This window comes from Semicossyphus pulcher, unplaced genomic scaffold, assembly GCF_022749685.1.
Source record: "Semicossyphus pulcher isolate SPU_LCO1_2020_fin unplaced genomic scaffold, fSemPul1.0.p SCAF_8, whole genome shotgun sequence".
Classification (NCBI taxonomy): Eukaryota; Metazoa; Chordata; class Actinopteri; order Labriformes; family Labridae; genus Semicossyphus; species Semicossyphus pulcher.
In genome coordinates this window covers 12,951,383-12,969,656 of record NW_027211759.1, presented here as the reverse complement: position 1 = coordinate 12,969,656, position 18,274 = coordinate 12,951,383, and the positions used below count along the sequence as shown (strand labels likewise).

General features: G+C 41.5%; 4 protein-coding genes across 5 annotated transcripts; 3 read left to right on the top strand and 1 right to left on the bottom strand.

The window, feature by feature from the left end:
- Nucleotides 1-976: 976 nt before the first annotated feature.
- On the top strand, nt 977-3,071 carry nr2e3 (nuclear receptor subfamily 2, group E, member 3). The gene is made up of 8 exons (XM_069687001.1): nt 977-1,052; nt 1,280-1,430; nt 1,549-1,652; nt 1,757-2,020; nt 2,134-2,321; nt 2,409-2,649; nt 2,728-2,833; nt 2,939-3,071. The coding sequence occupies exons 1-8, from the start codon at nt 977-979 to the stop codon at nt 3,069-3,071; spliced, it is 1,263 nt and encodes a 420-aa protein (XP_069543102.1).
- A 1,013-nt stretch (nt 3,072-4,084) lies between these two features.
- Nucleotides 4,085-6,973, top strand: stoml1 (stomatin (EPB72)-like 1). Of its 2 annotated transcripts, none has more exons than XM_069686702.1 (7): nt 4,085-4,417; nt 4,892-4,998; nt 5,089-5,238; nt 5,554-5,757; nt 5,851-6,055; nt 6,144-6,344; nt 6,469-6,973. In XM_069686702.1, the coding sequence occupies exons 1-7, from the start codon at nt 4,264-4,266 to the stop codon at nt 6,663-6,665; spliced, it is 1,218 nt and encodes a 405-aa protein (XP_069542803.1). In that variant the 5' UTR covers nt 4,085-4,263; the 3' UTR covers nt 6,666-6,973. The 2 variants fall into 2 exon arrangements, with proteins under 2 accessions (XP_069542803.1, XP_069542804.1); XM_069686703.1 differs by having other exon boundaries at nt 6,473-6,564.
- Nucleotides 6,974-8,786: 1,813 nt separating this feature from the next.
- cyp11a1.2 (cytochrome P450 family 11 subfamily A member 1, tandem duplicate 2) lies at nt 8,787-12,167 on the top strand. Its single transcript, XM_069686195.1, has 9 exons — nt 8,787-9,058; nt 10,110-10,265; nt 10,399-10,598; nt 10,715-10,918; nt 11,041-11,201; nt 11,282-11,448; nt 11,607-11,685; nt 11,767-11,958; nt 12,045-12,167. Exons 1-9 carry the CDS (start codon nt 8,787-8,789, stop codon nt 12,165-12,167), a joined length of 1,554 nt encoding a protein of 517 aa, XP_069542296.1.
- A 410-nt stretch (nt 12,168-12,577) lies between these two features.
- ccdc33 (coiled-coil domain containing 33) lies at nt 12,578-17,561 on the bottom strand. The gene is made up of 10 exons (XM_069686051.1): nt 17,314-17,561; nt 17,156-17,219; nt 14,413-14,608; nt 13,810-13,898; nt 13,581-13,712; nt 13,390-13,483; nt 13,194-13,306; nt 13,006-13,095; nt 12,775-12,891; nt 12,578-12,670 (listed from the first exon to the last, which is right to left on the bottom strand). The coding sequence occupies exons 1-10, from the start codon at nt 17,547-17,549 to the stop codon at nt 12,617-12,619; spliced, it is 1,185 nt and encodes a 394-aa protein (XP_069542152.1). The 5' UTR covers nt 17,550-17,561; the 3' UTR covers nt 12,578-12,616.
- Between the last annotated feature and the right edge of the window lie 713 nt (nt 17,562-18,274).

The window sequence follows — 18,274 nt, the reverse complement described above, 5'->3', positions numbered from 1 at the left end:
TCATCATCATCATCATCATCATCACTACCATCACCATCATCATCATCATCACTATCATCATCACCATCATCATCATCACTACCAATGACTGTATATATAGATGGACAACGCGTCTCCATCTGCTCCCATTGTACGTAATTGATGCCAAAATAGCCCCTGTGATAGGCGCTGCCATCTTGAGATGGCGACGTCATATGGAGCCAGAGTCTACCACCAGTAGAGCCATGTCGGAGAACCTCTTGTTATGACCTGGCAAATATGTATTTATTACTAACACAAGTTGTGTAGAACAGTACAGCAAATGAAAATTATACAAGAGGAAATCTTATATGATAATACAATGGCCCCTTCGCTGGCATGAGTGAGGCCACTCTACATAGATTACATGATTTCCTATAATAACAAAATAATAATAATTTTAATTTCAGTGTTGATAAGAAGTCAAATATATTATTTCCTTTTCTTATTCAGGGTTCACCTTTGTTAAATGCAGTTCTGCCTGTAAATAGTGTGACTGATTGATTTAGCCTTATAGACGGTAAAGATTAAGAGGATGACAAATCAGCATTTGCTTACACAGCGCCTGGTGCTAATCTCCTTGTCTTCCTTCAGAAAGCCCCAGACGTCTCAGGCTCGCAGACTCATTCTGGCAGAGAGACGGGAAGAAGTAATAACTCTGTTGACCCACCATTACGTCAGAAACGACAAAGGACAACAGCACTGGATAAATATCAACAAGCATTCCTGGAGTAACTATCTGATGATCTTTGAAGAAGCTAAACTTAAACTATAAGCCTTAGTGAAAGGAACAACAAATTCTACCTCTCTTTTTCTGTTTTGGAGGCATTGCCATGAGTGAAAACTTTACATGAAAAAATACAGCCTGGCCACCATTCAAACCACACTTGATACAGAAGAGGAAACACTACTGGGAGCAATCTCGTCTAAAAAACATTTATAAAGTGAGATTCAGACCATGGAGGACCACGTGACCGAAATGAGCATGTTTTCTTCTGACAAGTCCAACGACTTCACAGACGCAGCTGAAGCAGGTGAGACATTACATGTTTCAATATGCAGCTTTTGTAATATGCAATCTAAAAAAAAATAGACAGTCAGAATAAATATGTCAATAATATTGTGTTGTGTGCACTATATATAAAAAAAACAGAACAAACATTCAAATGAATTTATGAAAAACTGCGGTTACAATTAAGTCATCCGTCGATCCTTAAAGGAGTGTGCAATAATGTTTTTTCTGCTTTTGTATTTTCTACAGATACATGTCTAGTCTCAGGTAAAGCACACGGCCATGGCCTGCTGTGTAAAGTGTGTTGTGATTCAAGCAGTGGTAAACACTATGGAATCTATGCCTGCAACGGCTGCAGTGGCTTCTTCAAGCGTAGCGTGAGACGAAGACTCATATACAGGTGGGCAATGTTTTAATTGACTTTGTATATAAAGCAGAAAAACAGCTGTTCACAAGTACTTTTTAAAAAAAATAGTACTTATCTTTTTTCAGAAAACTGTTTTTTGTCTGTATTTAAGGTGTCAGGCTGGAACTGGCAGGTGCCCTGTTGACAAGGCTCATCGGAATCAGTGCCAAGCTTGTCGACTGAAGAAATGTCTCCAAGCTGGTATGAACAAAGATGGTGAGAAATGTCTAAATAGATTGACTCTGTAAAGTATTTTCTGTCATTGTACAAATATTTAGACTCCACAGTTTAGTAACACCATCTACCTGTCTCTTTGGCAGCTGTGCAGAATGAGCGACAGCCTCGAAGCACAGCACACATCAGTCTAGACTCTTTATGTGTGGACACTAAAAAGGAGCACCTAGCCACCACACGGGAGCTCACCCCCCCTTCCACTTACTCGTCAGTCATCTGTAGGCCTCTGGTCACTTCCTCGGTCACCACCTCGGCCAACATACAGCTCTGCAGCAACCCCAACAGCAACCATCGCTTCATGGTCAGCCTGCTGACGGCAGAGACCTGTGCAAAGCTGGAGCCAGAGGACGGTGAGATCACAACAAGCCTCTTCTTTAATGGGACAAAATTGATTAGAAAATACACTTTACGATTAAGTTTATGTACTTCGGCTAAACATTTGTCTGTCTTTTTCTACTGACAGTGGAGGAGAATATTGATGTGACGACCAACGATTCGGAGAGAGATCAGACTCCCTCTGACTGTCGTATGTCCCCATACACCTCCAGCTGTTCAGAGAGTATATATGAAACATCAGCACGACTCCTCTTCATGTCTGTCAAGTGGGCAAAAAATCTGCCTGTTTTTTCTCAGCTGCCCTTCCGAGACCAGGTGAGACTAAGTGATAAGTGTTTTTGTATACTTAGACAGACATAATTCTACTAAGACTAATAACGTGTATTTCTGCGACATCCTCAGGTGATTCTCCTTGAAGAAGCCTGGAGTGAGATGTTCCTGTTGTGTGCCATCCAGTGGTCCCTTCCCTTTGATGCCTGTCCTCTTCTGTCTCTGCCGGAGCTTTCTCCCACATCACAGGGCAAGATTAACCTCCCCACAGCCGACCAACGCATCCTGGAACAGGTCTTTAGCCGCTTCAAGGCCCTGGCTGTTGACCCTACTGAGTTTGCCTGCCTGAAAGCCATTGTACTGTTCAAGCCAGGTGAGGACATATTCCTTCAGCAAGTTATATTTGTTATTGAACTGACATTGTAACTAGTATCTGCTGTTTGACCCACAGAGACACGCAGCCTCAAAGACCCAGAGCAGGTAGAGAATCTGCAGGACCAGTCCCAGGTGTTGCTTGGTCAGCACATCCATTCAGTTTACCCGAGCCAAAATACCAGGTTAGCCTGTTCGAACCTAACAACATTTGTAGTATGTGGGAGTCTGTTATATAAAAGGCTGAATTGTAACATGAGGTTCAATGCCCTTTGTTTTTGTCCATCAAGGTTTGGGAGACTGTTGCTTCTGCTGCCATCCCTTCACTTTGTGAGCCCAGAGAAAATAGAGCAGCTGTTCTTCCACAGGACCATTGGCAACACACCCATGGAGAAGCTGCTGTGCGACATGTTCAAAAACTAAACAAGCATCCAGGGATGCCTAATGACACTTGCTAGGAAAACACAATAAACCAGCCCTCAGGCACCATGTTTTTTGTATGTATTTTCACACCGAAGCACAGAGTGACTATTGAAACATTTTTTCTTTTTATGAATTTTACATCAGAACTGAAAATATTTTGTGTTTGTGATTGTTTGCAAGGAAAGGCATTTCATTACAGTGTATCACAATAAATTGAACTGTTGTGAGGAACTTTCGGTTTGTGTTGGTTTTGGTGCCCCCTGTGGACAAAGCTCTTACCTCTTTGCTGATTTTTTCCTGTACATGCTTAAATGGTGGTTTCTAACAATAAAAATGTATCCTGCTTTCTTTAACAGTCATATTATCGCTCCCTTTAAATTGTTTGCCCTGGAAAATGTAAACAAAGCCAGCATCCAGTTAACTGCTTCGTCTGACACCTAACCCCCCGTCAACAGTTTCAGGCATTAAAAATAACTATATAGAAATAATCAATCTTGTTGCTTATGGTCTGGTTTGCTTTTGTAGTTCATGTAGAGTCATCAGAATGAATTTCAGTCTGTTTCATGACCAGTGAAAAACTCCTAGACTATAAATGTTATAATTATTTTAGCCTATTTGGCATGTTTATCTGTGGTCATTTGTTTATATCTGGTTTTACAGGAACAAATGAACAAAACCAAAAATGCAGGAGAAAAAAACCCCAATAGGCTATGCAGAATGTATTTGGTAAGTTAAAATGAAAACATATTATAAAGAGAAAAATTCCAAAAAGGGGTCCGTAATACTATGGGTATCCTTGGGGAAGTCTGAACAAAGCACAATAACACTTGACTGCAAACATATCTAAATGGGAGACAGTGAATGATAAAGGTCAATCAACCTGTAGCCATGCTTGCAGCACTGTCGTGTAATGGAAACTCTAGTTGTGCTACATCAACATTAGGGGGCGCTGTTGAACAAAGCTACTGCCGTCAATAAACACCGAGAAGAAGAGTTTGAGGGAAACACGGAAGGACGATTCGTTAGCCAAGGAGCTAATTAGCTAACATTACTATCTACAGCGTCCTGCTTGTGAGTCACCATAACTACTTTGTTTACGTCAACGAGGCAACTTTGGTCGACAGCTATAGCGGTGACTGGCAACTAATATGACGTTTTAGTAAATAAATAAAAATAGTTATTTTAGGTCACAATGTTTAGCAACTCGTATCAGCTGCTTCCTCAGAGGGACTCCACAAGTCCGAGGACCCCTGGCTTGTTTGTGGACTCTGATGGCTTTTCACACGGCTACCACAAAGGACTTTCCTTTGACAACATGCCCAAGGTTTCTGAACACGACTTCAAAGGTGGGCTGCTAACGTAGCTGAGCTGACTTTAACTTAACTTGGAGTTTAAAGGGGTATTGTAACTTCATAAATAAACAATATCAAGGGGAGCCGCTAATACAAATATGCTAATATAGATATAATAAAAAATAATTATTACAACTAATAGAAAATAAGGGTATATATTAACAATGTCTGTCTAAATATGAGTGGTTTACAATTTATGTTAAACACAAAATGTCAACTTCTTATTACTACCTTTTCAGTGATGTTTTGTGTTTCTATGTATGCTTTGACTTAATTGTCTCCAAGGAAAATTTGTCTTGCATACAGTTGAAACACGAAATATACACGCAGACTTTGGACATACTTCACTATAACATACGAAAAAAATAAAAATAGCAAACTCCCCTTTAGCCCCAGACAACGTCATACAGTTATTTTGCAGACTGAGAAGCTCTCACCATGACACTCTTTTTCTTTCTGATCTTTAAGATACCTCCCAGGGATGGCTGTCCTGGATTTGCAACCTCATTGTCATCTTCCTCGTCCACATCGGCACCTTTATCACATTTCCTATAACAGGATGGTTTGTACTGAAAGTAAGCTGAAATGATCTCTCATCAGTTACTCTCATGTCCACTATCTTTTTAAGAATACAAACATCCAACTTTGACTCATTTTGTTTGTAGACGGTTACAAACTACCAGAGGATAGTAGTTTTTCGTCTGGGTCGAGTTTGCCCTCCAAAGGGTCCTGGTATCGTCCTTGTGCTGCCACTCATTGACCACTGGCAGAGTGTCGACCTACGCACCCGTGCTTTCAACATCCCTCCATGCCAGGTTAAACACTATTTTATTTTATGGAACAATGTTTTCTTGCAGAGCTGCAGTGTAGTTGTTTGTGTGAATAACTTTGTCCAGCAGGTGGCACTCTTGGTACACTGTTGATCAGTGGGAAACAGGCAAATGCAAACTGTCAAGTTGTCAAGTTCATGTCATTTCTCTTACTCTCCCACTGAGCAGGAAGCATTTGTTAGTTGTGTATTTAGCCGTACACAGTAAGAGGGTGTTTACTTATTCTGTCATATCTGACATATTGTTAAATTACCCGTATTAGGTCCAGCCCTCATGTAACATGTCATTCTGCTGCTGTAGGTGAATACTCACGATGGTGGTGTGTTGTTAGTGGGAGCAGACATCCAGTTCAGGATCTGGAACCCTGTCATGTCAGTAGTATCAGTCCAGGACCTGAACGCCTCAACCAGGATGGCGGCACAGAATGCTTTGACCCACAGCCTGGCCAAGAAGAGCGTCAGGGAGATCCAAACTGAGAGAGTTAAACTTGGAGAATATCTCGGGGTGAGACTAAACTCAAACTCCTCTTTGCTGGCATTTTTTTAAATTTTATTTTTTACATCACATCAAACTCACATCCTTTCTCTCTCTGTTCAGATGGACATAAATGAGTTGACTCGGCACTGGGGACTGGAGGTGGACAGGGTAGAGCTTACCCTGGGCTCTCTACTGAAAGCACCAGAGGAGGGTCCCTCAGGACCCCTTATCATGCCCCCTTCTGTGCCTGGACTGGAAGGCCTTACTGGTCCCATTCAGCAGTTGGCCATGCACTTTCTGGGTGGCATGTCACAGCCTAAACAGGGTACGGCTCATCTAAATCACAACATTAATTTCACAAAAATAGACAAATTGTGATATGTTGTAAAATGCCTCTTGCTTTCATTCTTCAGAGGACAGCATCACTTTCACAGATGAGCAGAGCAGTGCCTCTCAGGCTGTTAGGGTCGCACAAGATTCTGTTGGAGAGCTGTTTGGTTGGGTCAAGCCCCTGCTCTCTGAGGCTTTGGTCCACCAGGTCGGGGCCTGCTTCCAGTTTGACATTAGCTCGGAAGATGGACAACAACGCAGTTACTATGTGGACTTGAGCCAAGGTAATAGTCATATATTGCTCAAATTAGGTTGTGCTAAATCTGTCCAATAATAATAATACCATAATAATAAAATGTGTTCTTCCTCATGTCTTATTTTCATCACTGTGTATGGTCTGTGCTGTAGGTAGCGGTGCAGCAGGAGTAGGGTCGTTGTGCAGAGAGCCAGATGTGACACTGAGTATGAGTGACAGCGACTTTCTGGCCATGTTCCAGGGCGAGCTACGACCATTTGCAGCTTACACGAGTGGCAGACTGAAAATCCAGGGAGACATGAAGACTGCCATGAAGCTGGAAGAAGTCATAAAGCTATTTAAGAAATAGCCTTAATAATAACTTTTATATATGTATTTATTAAATCTTTGTTTTACCTGGAAAGTACAGGTTTTCATGTATGCACTGTGTCCAAGAAAAATGACACTTATGACGCCTATCTCACAAGAAGATGAAAATTAGCTTCTCCAGATCTATACATTGTATTGTAATGACATGGTCGCTCAGCCAGATATTTAACAAACCCATGAAAGTAGGAATACCACAGGTGTTCCTCAAATTTCTTCCTGAGTTTTCAAGACTGTCTAGATAAATAAAACTTATTACATTTGAATGAATATTAAAGTCTTTACAACGACTCTGTTTGTACAACTGATTACAATTTATATAAACTAAATGTCTGTCATGGCCTTCACACATCAAAGCAGATTATTGTTTACAAAGGCAACACACTTTCTGAAGGACTTAATGTCTGATTGTTAGCATACTCTAGTTTCTGACACTTTTTATGGAAAGATCAGATGATTGCAGCAGTTTCAGGACCGCATTTCTAGGACCCTAGTTTTTTCACGACACTGCTACCTATTGAAGTGGATAATCAAAGGACCGTCACAGCATACTTTGGACATTGATTGCAAAGAATAACTCAGACACTACGTAGTATGTTTGTGGAATAACCCTTTAAACTACAAGTTCTCGGACACAAAGAATTTGGGAGGAATAAACCTTAATTATTTTAAGTATTTTCACAGAAATAAGTAATTTTTGGTGGAATAAACCTTTTGTGGTTATCCAATTCGGTAGGTGGCGCTCTTGGGTCTTAGAAATGCGGTCCCAGGACTGCAGTCATTTGCGGTCATCCAATTTGGGTCCGAGAAATGCCGTCCTGAAACTTTCAAAACATTTCACAGTCAGTTTAAATTTTAAGTTAGGTATGTATAACAAAAAAATAACTAATAACTTAGACAAAAACACAATATACATATAATTTCATACAAAATAACTCCTACAAGAGGTTTACTTATATAGGAGTAAACTTTTAATGTTTGCATAAATTAAGGGTATTTAATCTTTTAAAGTAAAAGTGGTCTAAAATCGCCCATGGTGAAGGCTGTAACACCTTTTTGTCATTGTTTTTTCCTCTGTTTGTGACCCCCATCACGAGCACTTCGAGCTGTCAAAACGTTCATCACCTTCGTCTTCCTCGCGTTTGTTTCCGTGATTCACCCTCCTGTGATCAGCCGCCTCATTTGTATGCATTTCAATTCACGAGGTGCATTGCATCGAATATTTATGGTGTAATTTGGGCTTGTAGAGGGCGGAATAAGAGGCTCATTCGCGTGCACACATTTTCCAGGTGGATTGTGATTTATAAAGTAAAACAGGCATAGGACGTGCGTGCGCATGGTTTCATAAATCTAAACCATTGACTGTATAAAAAGACATTGTGCTCCCAGGATGCAGGTCGGCTTGTGGTACCTAAAGTCTCTAAGAGTAGTATGGGAGGTAGAGCCCTCAATTATCAGGCCCCCCTCCTGTGGAATAATCTACCAGTCAGGGTAGGGCAGACACCCTCTCTACTTTTAAAAGTAGACTTAAAACTTTCCTCTTTGATAAAGCATATAGTTAGGGCTGGCTCAGGCTTGGACCAGCCCATAGTTTTGCTGCTTAGACTGCAGTGGAATCTGACACATCGAGCTTCTCTCTCTCTTTCTCTTTCTCTGCATTTATGTTATATTAATGCATCTTATTAACTATGTGTCTTCTTGTCACATTAACGTTACTTACCATATATCTTCCTGGGAGTTTGAGCTCCCTTGTCTGGTGTCACCTGCTGCTGCGGACCTGCTCAACTCAGACTGCAACAACTATTGATAGTCTTCCCCATAGTATCATGATTATTGTTGCTAATGCTTATAATAGACCTGTTAGCCAAATAAAATTGGATTGATTGATTGACTGATGATACAATTTACAAAGCTCAGTAAGTATCCCAGCTCTGACATACTGTGCTATATTCTATAATCCTGTCAAGGTCAGATGGACAGCCTTGATCTGCACAGAAAGGGGGGCTGACTATTTAGACCAACCTCCCTCTGTTGCACCAGTCGTTCCTGGGAGAGCCACAGTATCTTCTGGAGGTACAGCACAGTGGGGATTTTTGTTGTCGGGATGGCGAAGTGGAGTGTGTGGCGCAGCCCAGTGATGCTGCCCCTGTCCTGGGTAGACAAGCTGACAACAACAGGTGTGCGCTGCAGCAGCAGTGTGCCGGTGATCAGACAGGCGTATTCAGAGAGCAGCAGCATTGTTCGGCCTTTCAGTGAGATTCCTGGACTGTGGAAGAACGGGGTGGCCAACTTGTACAATTTTTGGAAGCTGGATGGCTTCAAAAACCTTCACCGCATCATGTTGCAGAATTTCAACACTTTTGGACCGATTTACAGGTAAGGAGGGAAGTAAAAACATAAAATAAACCTGCATGTGCACTGCTTCCTTAACCCTCGTGTTGTCCTCATTTTCTGTTTACACCCCATGGTCTATAGGTATAGCTTAATACCTATAGGTATTAGGTACAGCTTAATTATAGCAATTATCATTGTGATGGTTATTGTTTTTGGTGTTACAATTAGATAGATAGCCTTTTTATTTCCCAAAGGAAGCAGACCTGTGCAGAAAATACTTTCAACTTCATTTTGTATATAGGAAACACTGACAACATGAATATGTAAATGTTCCTGTTCCTCTGGAAAAAAAAGTGTAGCCATGGCTTTAGCAAAGACAGAACTGGATGTACTCTCATGAGCTCCACTTTTATAGCAGATGGCACCACTTTCATGGTATTCTCCATTGGTAAACAATGCTTTGAAGAAATGTTTTATATTGTCTGAAATCAAGTTTATTTTACCTGTAAACTCTTTGAACTCGGAACACGAGTGGGGTCAAGGAGGGGACAAGATGATCCCGCACTACAGTGTTTTACTTTTGTCTCAGCCCAATCAGTAGCACCCACAATGACAATTTGTCACGTGTGCGTGTGCGTGTGCGTGTGTGAGAGAGAGAGAGAGAGAGAGAGAGAGAGAGAGAGAGAGAGAGACAGTATTTGTTTGCAGGTTGGTTGGCTTCTCTTGGGATGTTTAAATGCTTTTAGAACTGCTGAGTCAAAAATGACCCGAAAGGCGCTCGTTGTACCCTGTTGGTGTACAGCTCACATGGAAATATAAACAAGACAATGTTTCACTATTTCAAATGCTTGGGTCATATTAGGAGAAGTCAAAAAATTTCAACCCATAAGACAACACAAGGGTTAAGTAAATTATATGTACACAACTAGACAAAGCAATAAACTTTGATTATGTCACTAGTTTGCATCCTTTTGTCGAACTATAAACACTTTTGTTTGTTTGAAAATGTGTCTGACAATCCGAAAAGGTCATGTTTTCTGAAAACAACCAGCTGATATGGCATTTTCACCCCTTTTGTCTTTCTGTGTGTCAGAGAAAAAATAGGTTATTATGAGAGTGTAAATATCATCAATCCTGAAGATGCAGCCATCCTCTTCAAAGCGGAGGGCCATTATCCTAAAAGGCTGAAAGTGGAAGCATGGACGTCTTATAGAGACTACAGGAACCGCAAATATGGAGTTTTACTAAAGTATGTGCTATTAATAACCCCTCCTACCTGTGTACATACTGCTTTACCAATGATTTGAAACTTAATAAAAATAAGGGTTTTATCTATAAAACTGTAACCTGCTGGTTTAAGCTAACATCCAGTTTTCCCTCAGGGATGGAGAAGACTGGAGATCAAACCGTGTGGTTCTCAATAAGGAGGTGATTTCCCCGAAGATGCTGGAAAACTTTGTGCCTTTGCTGGAGGAGGTGGGCGAGGATTTTGTGGCTAGAGTTCACAAAAAGATACAGCGAAGCGGGCAGAACAAATGGACCACTGACCTTTCTCAAGAACTCTTTAAATATGCACTAGAGTGTGAGATTGACTTCACTTATCTTGGTTTTTAAGTATCATTTATTGCACTCATTGTCTAAGCCAGTGCAATGCTTGTCCCCAACATACTGCCTGATTGTTTACTCTGTCTGCCGCAGCGGTGAGCTCAGTGCTGTATGGGGAGCGTCTGGGTTTGATGCTGGACTACATCGACCCTGAAGCTCAACATTTCATTGACTGCATCACACTGATGTTCAAGACGACCTCGCCCATGCTGTACATACCTCCTGCTCTGTTGAGGCGGGTCGGTGCAAAGGTGTGGCGGGACCATGTGGAGGCCTGGGATGGGATATTCAACCAAGGTAGGTCTAACTATTTAGTTTTTCTGAGTTTTTAAGTTCTGTTGTTTAAAAGTCACATTTCCCATTTTTATGTTTGTGCTCTTTACGTTGCATTTTGTAATAAAATCTACATTATCCTTTAGCGGATCGCTGCATCCAGAACATTTACAGGCAGTTACGACAGGAGACTGGCTCCTCAAACAAATACCCAGGAGTCCTTGCTAGCCTGCTCATGCTGGACAAGCTGTCCATTGAAGACATCAAGGCCAGCATCACTGAGCTAATGGCTGGAGGCGTAGATACAGTAAGAAAAAACTCAAACACTTTCCAGAATGTAACCTTTTTTCTGTCTTTCTTAAGACTGCTTCTTTCTGTGTGTTTCAGACTTCCATAACGCTGCTGTGGACGTTGTACGAACTAGCAAGGCACCCGAACCTACAGGAGGAGCTGAGAGCGGAGGTGGCTGCAGCACGGGCTGAAAGCCAGGGAGACATGCTGGAGATGCTCAAGAGGATCCCATTGGTTAAAGGAGCTCTTAAGGAAACACTGAGGTAAAAGGGTCATCATTTATACATTAGAAGTGTCAGGGAGTCGATTATACTTACAGCAACTTAGATTGTTCTGATCTTATGCAAGTTTTTCCAAGTCTGCCATCTACTAAACAGTATTAGTCTGCTATTAATACAGAGCTTTCTCTTTGATTCCTCAGGTTACATCCTGTTGCAGTGAGCTTGCAAAGATATATTTCAGAAGATATCATTATTCAAAACTACCACATCCCATCCGGGGTAAGAGGCTGTTAAATCATAGAATGATGTCTGTATTTGAGCATGACTGACCTTTCTTTGTTTCTACATGTTTGTGTTCAGACTCTGGTGCAGTTAGGACTGTATGCTATGGGCAGAGACCCCAAAGTGTTTTTTCATCCCGAGCACTATCAGCCCTCCCGCTGGCTGAGGACGGAGACGCACTACTTCAGGAGCCTGGGCTTCGGCTTCGGCCCCCGTCAGTGTTTAGGACGCAGGATAGCTGAGGCGGAGATGCAAATCTTCCTCATCCATGTAAGAAATGCGGGGAGTAACATAGTTTTACCCGTGGCTCATTTACACTGAATATGACCTGTGTGCATTATCCACTGTCTTTGCAGATGCTTGAGAACTTCAGAGTGGAGAAACAGCGGCATGTGGAAGTGCAGAGCACCTTTGAGCTCATTCTCTTACCAGAGAAGCCAATAATGCTGACTTTGAAGCCTCTCCATACCAGTCGGTAACACCAAGAGTGAAAATTGTAGAAACATCTTCCATCCTGAGATGCCGATGGGAGACTAAAACATTAGGAAAGACAATAGAAAAAATGTGCTTGAACAATTTACCTCAGTTATTCCATAACTAGTGAACAGAAAGTATGTGCTGTATGTTACTTAAAGACTAATTTGAATTATAATGGAAGTGTGTAGTGTGTGTATAATATATTGTAAAACATTGAATGTAAAGTGCCTTTCAGCCATGTGCACATGGCAGAAGTATTATTTTAATTGTATCTATTCAATCAGTGATGAATAAAACTCTACAACCTTTTCAAAATATGTCCTGTGATACCTCGTTTTATTGTACATATCATCATCACATTAATAGAATTTGAAAATGTCTTATTTGTTTCATCAATCAAAACTCTGTGTGTGTATGTGCATGCATCAACAGTTCAGTGGATCTTTGCAGATCATTTTATGGGCTTCTGAATCCTCTGTCTGCTCTCCTGCTCAGATACAGACCTCTGTAAGAAGCAGAAATCATTTCATTGCAAATAATCAGTCGAATAATTTATAAAATAGTTACCCTTAGCACAGCCTGTGTTATGTAAAATGAAGGGTAACTCACAGACGGATCATTCTGAGAGACTGTGATGGATGTCTGGACGAAGCCGTGCCTTTGCTCACTCAGTTTTGTCATCATTTCTTGTTTCTGTTTCCCCCATAGTTTAGAGTTCTCCTCCAGCTGTAATACATGCAAGCAAAGGCAAACATCTTCTTAACCATGAATGAACCATGGATGACACAGTGAGTCAATGAATCATACAGTATTCAGTATTGATTTTATTGGTATATTCACCTGAGCCTCCAGTGTTTGGACTCTTGCCTCAGCCTGCTCCAGTTTGTGAAGGAAACTCAGTCTCTCCTTGAGTGGCAGTGTGTCTTTTGTCTGAGGAGGACATGAAACATTTACAATAACAAGACAATTTGAGATTTCAGTGACTGCAGGAGAAGTTTTAAGATATTTTCACATCATGTTGTGTGTACCTGTTCCGGCTGCTGCAGAATAACTGCATCAGGCTGCTGGCGAATCCGGTCCAGACGACTGTTTTCTGCTGCCTGGGCCGACTCTACCTCTTCCTTTCTTTTGTCAGTCTCACCTACAAAGCATGAAGAGAAATTCAGGCGACTGCAACTGCTTTGTGGACACACATTGTTCCCTTTCCTCACCGAGTCCACCTACCTCTTTGCTTTTTCCCCACTAGCCTTTTTTCCCCACTTTGTTTATTCCTTTCTCTGAGTTTACTATCTAAAGCCTTCTCCATCTTCTCAATCACCTGAAAAAGTGGAGATGACTCAAATGTAAACAAATATTACAACATCCCCTTTGTAAAACCTGATAACAGTAACGGCCTAGCGGACTTCTTAGCAGACTTTTTCCTGCTGTTTCACTGTGGCCTCCAGAGTTGCCATCTTTGCCAGGCGACTCTGGTGATGCTGCAGATCCTCCCGCTGCTGCTGGTGGACTCTCTGAAGCTTTAGCAGCTCCCTCTCGCTGTCATTCTTCTGCACAGCACGCACGAAAGGAAGCAGGAACATGTAACTGAATAGACACTACATACACACTTGTTTATAAGATTTAATAATGTGTGTATCTTCTAACCTTGATGAGGTCATTCTGCAGCTGCTGGATCCTGCCCCTTTGAGAGGCGGCCTTACTGGTCTCACTGGCAACCTTGAATTTCAGAGAGGCTTCAAAAGACAGGAAGACAAATCGTACACAGCACATAAATCTGGGTATCAATATACATGTGTCTCTTATTAATGCTGATTCGTATTTTCTGTTGAACTTCCAACTAGTTCCTCTGATGTGCTGCCAGCAGACAGACCGTCAGCGTCAGGAACATCCTTTCACCGAGGGTCACAAACTGTCCTTCAGGAGATAAGGGACGTACCACCCACACAGCTTATCAGGGTCCGTGGCCTAAATGAGCTGTCTTATCATAAAACAGCCCAGTCGGCTTGGGAATAGAAACTCACAAGGATTAGCAAGCACACAGTGAGCCATCTTCTTTATCGCTGCTTCATATGCCAATGAAATGCCTTTAAATTCACAGCAACATGGACTACAAGTTCAAGAAATGTCTGGGTGGATGGTACACTTTGACATTTTTGGAAACCAACCAATCGGGCTCATGTACGACAGCATGCAAATAAACACATAATATATAATAGTGACTACTCATGATGCTCTGCTGTGTCTTACCTATACATTTAGAGACGTCAGCCTTGGTCATTGCCTCGATGTCTGCGTCATTCAGCAGATCTCGGCCGAGGTCCCGGTGCAGTGACAGGTCAGTGCGAAGCTGGCTGTTTTCTGTCTCCAACGTCACCACCTGTGTCCTCAGCACTATGATGTCTTCCGCCATCTTGCTCATGGCCGAGCGGTAGTTTTCAACCTCCTGATAGAAAGTCGTGGACAGTCAAGTCTCCAGTTTGCTGTGCTGAAGTAGGATATTTGTTATCATTTGAATATCCATAATAAAAGAGTCTTTAAATCCCATGTAAAGCTCAGAGTAAAACGATGTTGGAGTCATTAAACAAAAGGTATTAAGTGTATGTTTTGGCGAAATGGAAGTTAATACTATAGCGACATGTATGATTCCAGTGAAAAGTTTCCAGTGAGAGATATGCTGCCCTCACGTAGAGACTCGTTTCTACAGGAGGAGAGAGTACAGATAAAAAGCTTTGACACATAATGCAATTATCATCACCTTAAGTCCTGATTGTCATCCAGTGAGAGGAAGTGAAAAGGGCAGATTCATACAAGTACCTTGGAGTCTAAATCAATAAGAATTGGATTGGATTGACAATATGAGGCACTATGCTGTCGCGGGGAAGTTGACCTTTCAACCTTTGGGTAGAAAATGTCATCACTTCATTATTTTAAACATATTAGAAATTTGTGTCATAATTAGTGTATAAATTCTTGAGTTACGGCCACAAATGTGTTTTGTGAAGTCACAGTGACCTTGATCTTTGACCACCAAAATCTACTTGGTTCATCCTTGAGTCCAAGTAGACGTTTGTGCCACATTTTAAGAAATTCCTTCAAGGCATTCCTGAGATATCCTGTTCACAAAAATTGGATGGACATGAGATCACAGTGACTTGACCTTTGACCTTTGACCACCAAAATCTAATCGGATCATTCTCGAGTCCATGAGGACATTTGTGCCAACTTTTATCATAATTAACGTAGGAATTCTGGAGTTGTACCCAGAAACTTGTGTTGTGAGGTCACAGTGACCTTGACCTTTGACCTTTGATGACCAAAATCTAATAAGCTCATCCTTGATTCCAAGTGTTGTGCATCTAAAATTCCCTTCAGGCTTTCCTAGGATATCGCGTTCACAAGAATAGAATAGACATGAGGTCACAGTGCCCTTGAGCTTTGACCTTCGAAGCTTCGAGCTTTGACCTTTGACCTTTGACCACTGAATTTCCCAGAGGGAGTCATCCCAAAGGGATCAATAAAGTTGAGTCTTCAAAATCTAACCAGGTAATCCTTGAGTCCAAGTGGACAATTGTGCCAAATTTAAAAAATCACAGCTGTCGCCGGCACGGAGGCATAAACATGGCAGAAAACCATCCCCAGGAACCAGGTGGGACAAATGCGATGCTGAGTTGTTCTGTTATTCACCACCAGATGTCTCTTCAGCTCCATCTTTAAGAGTTGTTGACCCCAGGTTGTAGAAAACAAGACACTTCTGCACATACAAGGAGAATCTAAGAAGATCCCAACAGCAAATACATATTACACGTTCTGCATGTCATGATTCTAAGTGCCTCAGTGAATAATTGATTCCTCTTGGTGTCGGATGAGCACAAAACATGAGACATAACTAGACACAGAAAGACAACATAATGCCATCAAGTGTGAAGTTCCTGTAATTGATTGACTGAGGTTCAGGCACAGTGAATTAATGACTCCAGCTCCTCAGATCTAGTGGGACAATAACACCCTATTCTGTGAAAGTCTTTCGTCACGGGAGCTTCGAGTGGGGATTTTGGATGAATCCTAGGCAAGTGTATACCGAGCCGCCCTCCCGTGAAAGCCCATTTACTGAATGGTTGAGGTAAAACTTGTGCCAAATTCATGTATTTGTATCGAATATTTCAGCAAGACTGACTAGAAAAATGTTCTTATACATTATTTCATGTACATATTCTCCTTGCTTACATTCCCTTCTACAAGATTCCTCACTGATTTTAGCTTCAAACCAGAGCTGCTTTCCAGGAATCATACTGTTGCAGAGCTCTGTTATCAAGACATTTCTCTGTGAGAGTGATGCAGCTCATTGTTCACACTCCTTCACACACACACACACACTGAATAGACAGAATTGAATGGAGTGTAAAGCAGGGTCCAGCTGCATGTATGAGGGGGGGATTCCAATCTCAGGTGGTGTGGTTGTGACTCCCGTGGGACACGAGGGTGAAATTGAGCATCTAATTGAAAGGGCAGGGACGGGGTGACAATCATGACTGTAGATGAGATGGTGTCTCTGCTGGGGGGGGTCCACAGGCATGATGGGAAGGCGGGCTCCCCGTGATGAGTCCCATCATGTGTCAAAAATATAACAAGAGTCTCTTCCTGTGAATGCTGGAGGTTCTCTCCCTTTTTATTTGAAGACATTAAAGTGGCCTTGCTGTCATGCACACTGTCACTTTAAGAACCTTGTATACCAGACAGAAGGCAGCTGGATTATCAATGTCAGAGAGTGAAATTAAATAATTAAATTGAGAACACCTCTCAGCAGAAAAATGTCAAGATATGCATAAATAAATAAACCTCATCTACCAGATCCTCCTTGAGTGTTACCTGTTAGGGATACAGAATACCGTCCTATCAAGCTGGTGATGTCACTGTTCACTAACTACATCTGACAGTGGTGATTGCTTTTCTGATTGATTCCAGAGTTTAGATGTCAGTGAGGTCTAATCACCTTAGTTTGAAGACTGGAGATCTCTGCCATGTGGAGATCAACCTCGAGGTCACGCAGAGGAGGTCTAAGGCAAGAGCACATAAAAAACATTGGTGAAAATACTCAATAGAAATCTTATGACCATCAATATATCCATGCATCTTAATTGTCTGTATTACCGTTTATGTGGATGATGTATTTGATAGGTGTGGTTAATGTTGGGTTTGTTGACCTCTGGCCTCTTTTTTACTTGTTGGGCATCTCTGTGGAGCTCCGTCTTCGCTCCCTTGAAGAAGTGGCTGTAATTTGGTAGAATCTGCGCCAGGGCATCATGGGATGGGAGGTTGTATGCACCCTTTTGAAGCTGAAGAGGAAATATTGTTTTCACCGACACAGTCCATCTCCACACTGACATAGAAATTGTCTCAGGAATAGCAATAATCACTTTAAATCCTATTGTCTCCGGTCCTTGAGTTTCCAGATAAGAAAATATACATAGCATTGAACATACTCACAGTTTCTTCTGACATCACGCTCAGGGCGGGAAGGTCAAATGTTAAAATGTCTTATTGTTGTTGTTTTAGAGTGAGATAAATCTTTATTTCACCACTTGACAGACTGACCAACCAACCAACTGAAAAGACGCTGAACACTGAAAATACAGAGGGAAATTGTGCCAAATTTCCAGTTGAAACAACATATTGGATAACCCATGCTAGCTATGGTCACAAACCGCTAATGTTAGCATTAAGCAAGTTTCTAGAGATTACCGTTAGCTAGGAAGTGGCTGAAAGCTAATTTTAAACTTTGGTAGTGTTACCAGATACAATAGGAAATGCATTAAGTCCTAGCTAATGCAATATTAGCTACTTTCACTTCTAGCAAACATAATAAAAGCTAAGTGGCTGAATGCTATCATTACCCTTTGGTAATGTTACAAGATAAAGTCATACATTCCTAGCTAACACAATGTTAGCTTCTTTCAGACACTTCATAGCTAACATAATATAAGCTAGGAAGTGGCTAAATGCTAACATTAGGTGTTGTATAAAGGTTGTATATTGGGTTATCAAATACATTGAGGACAGTAATACAATATAACAGCATTAGCTTCCATCCCTGAGAGAGACTTCACAGGAA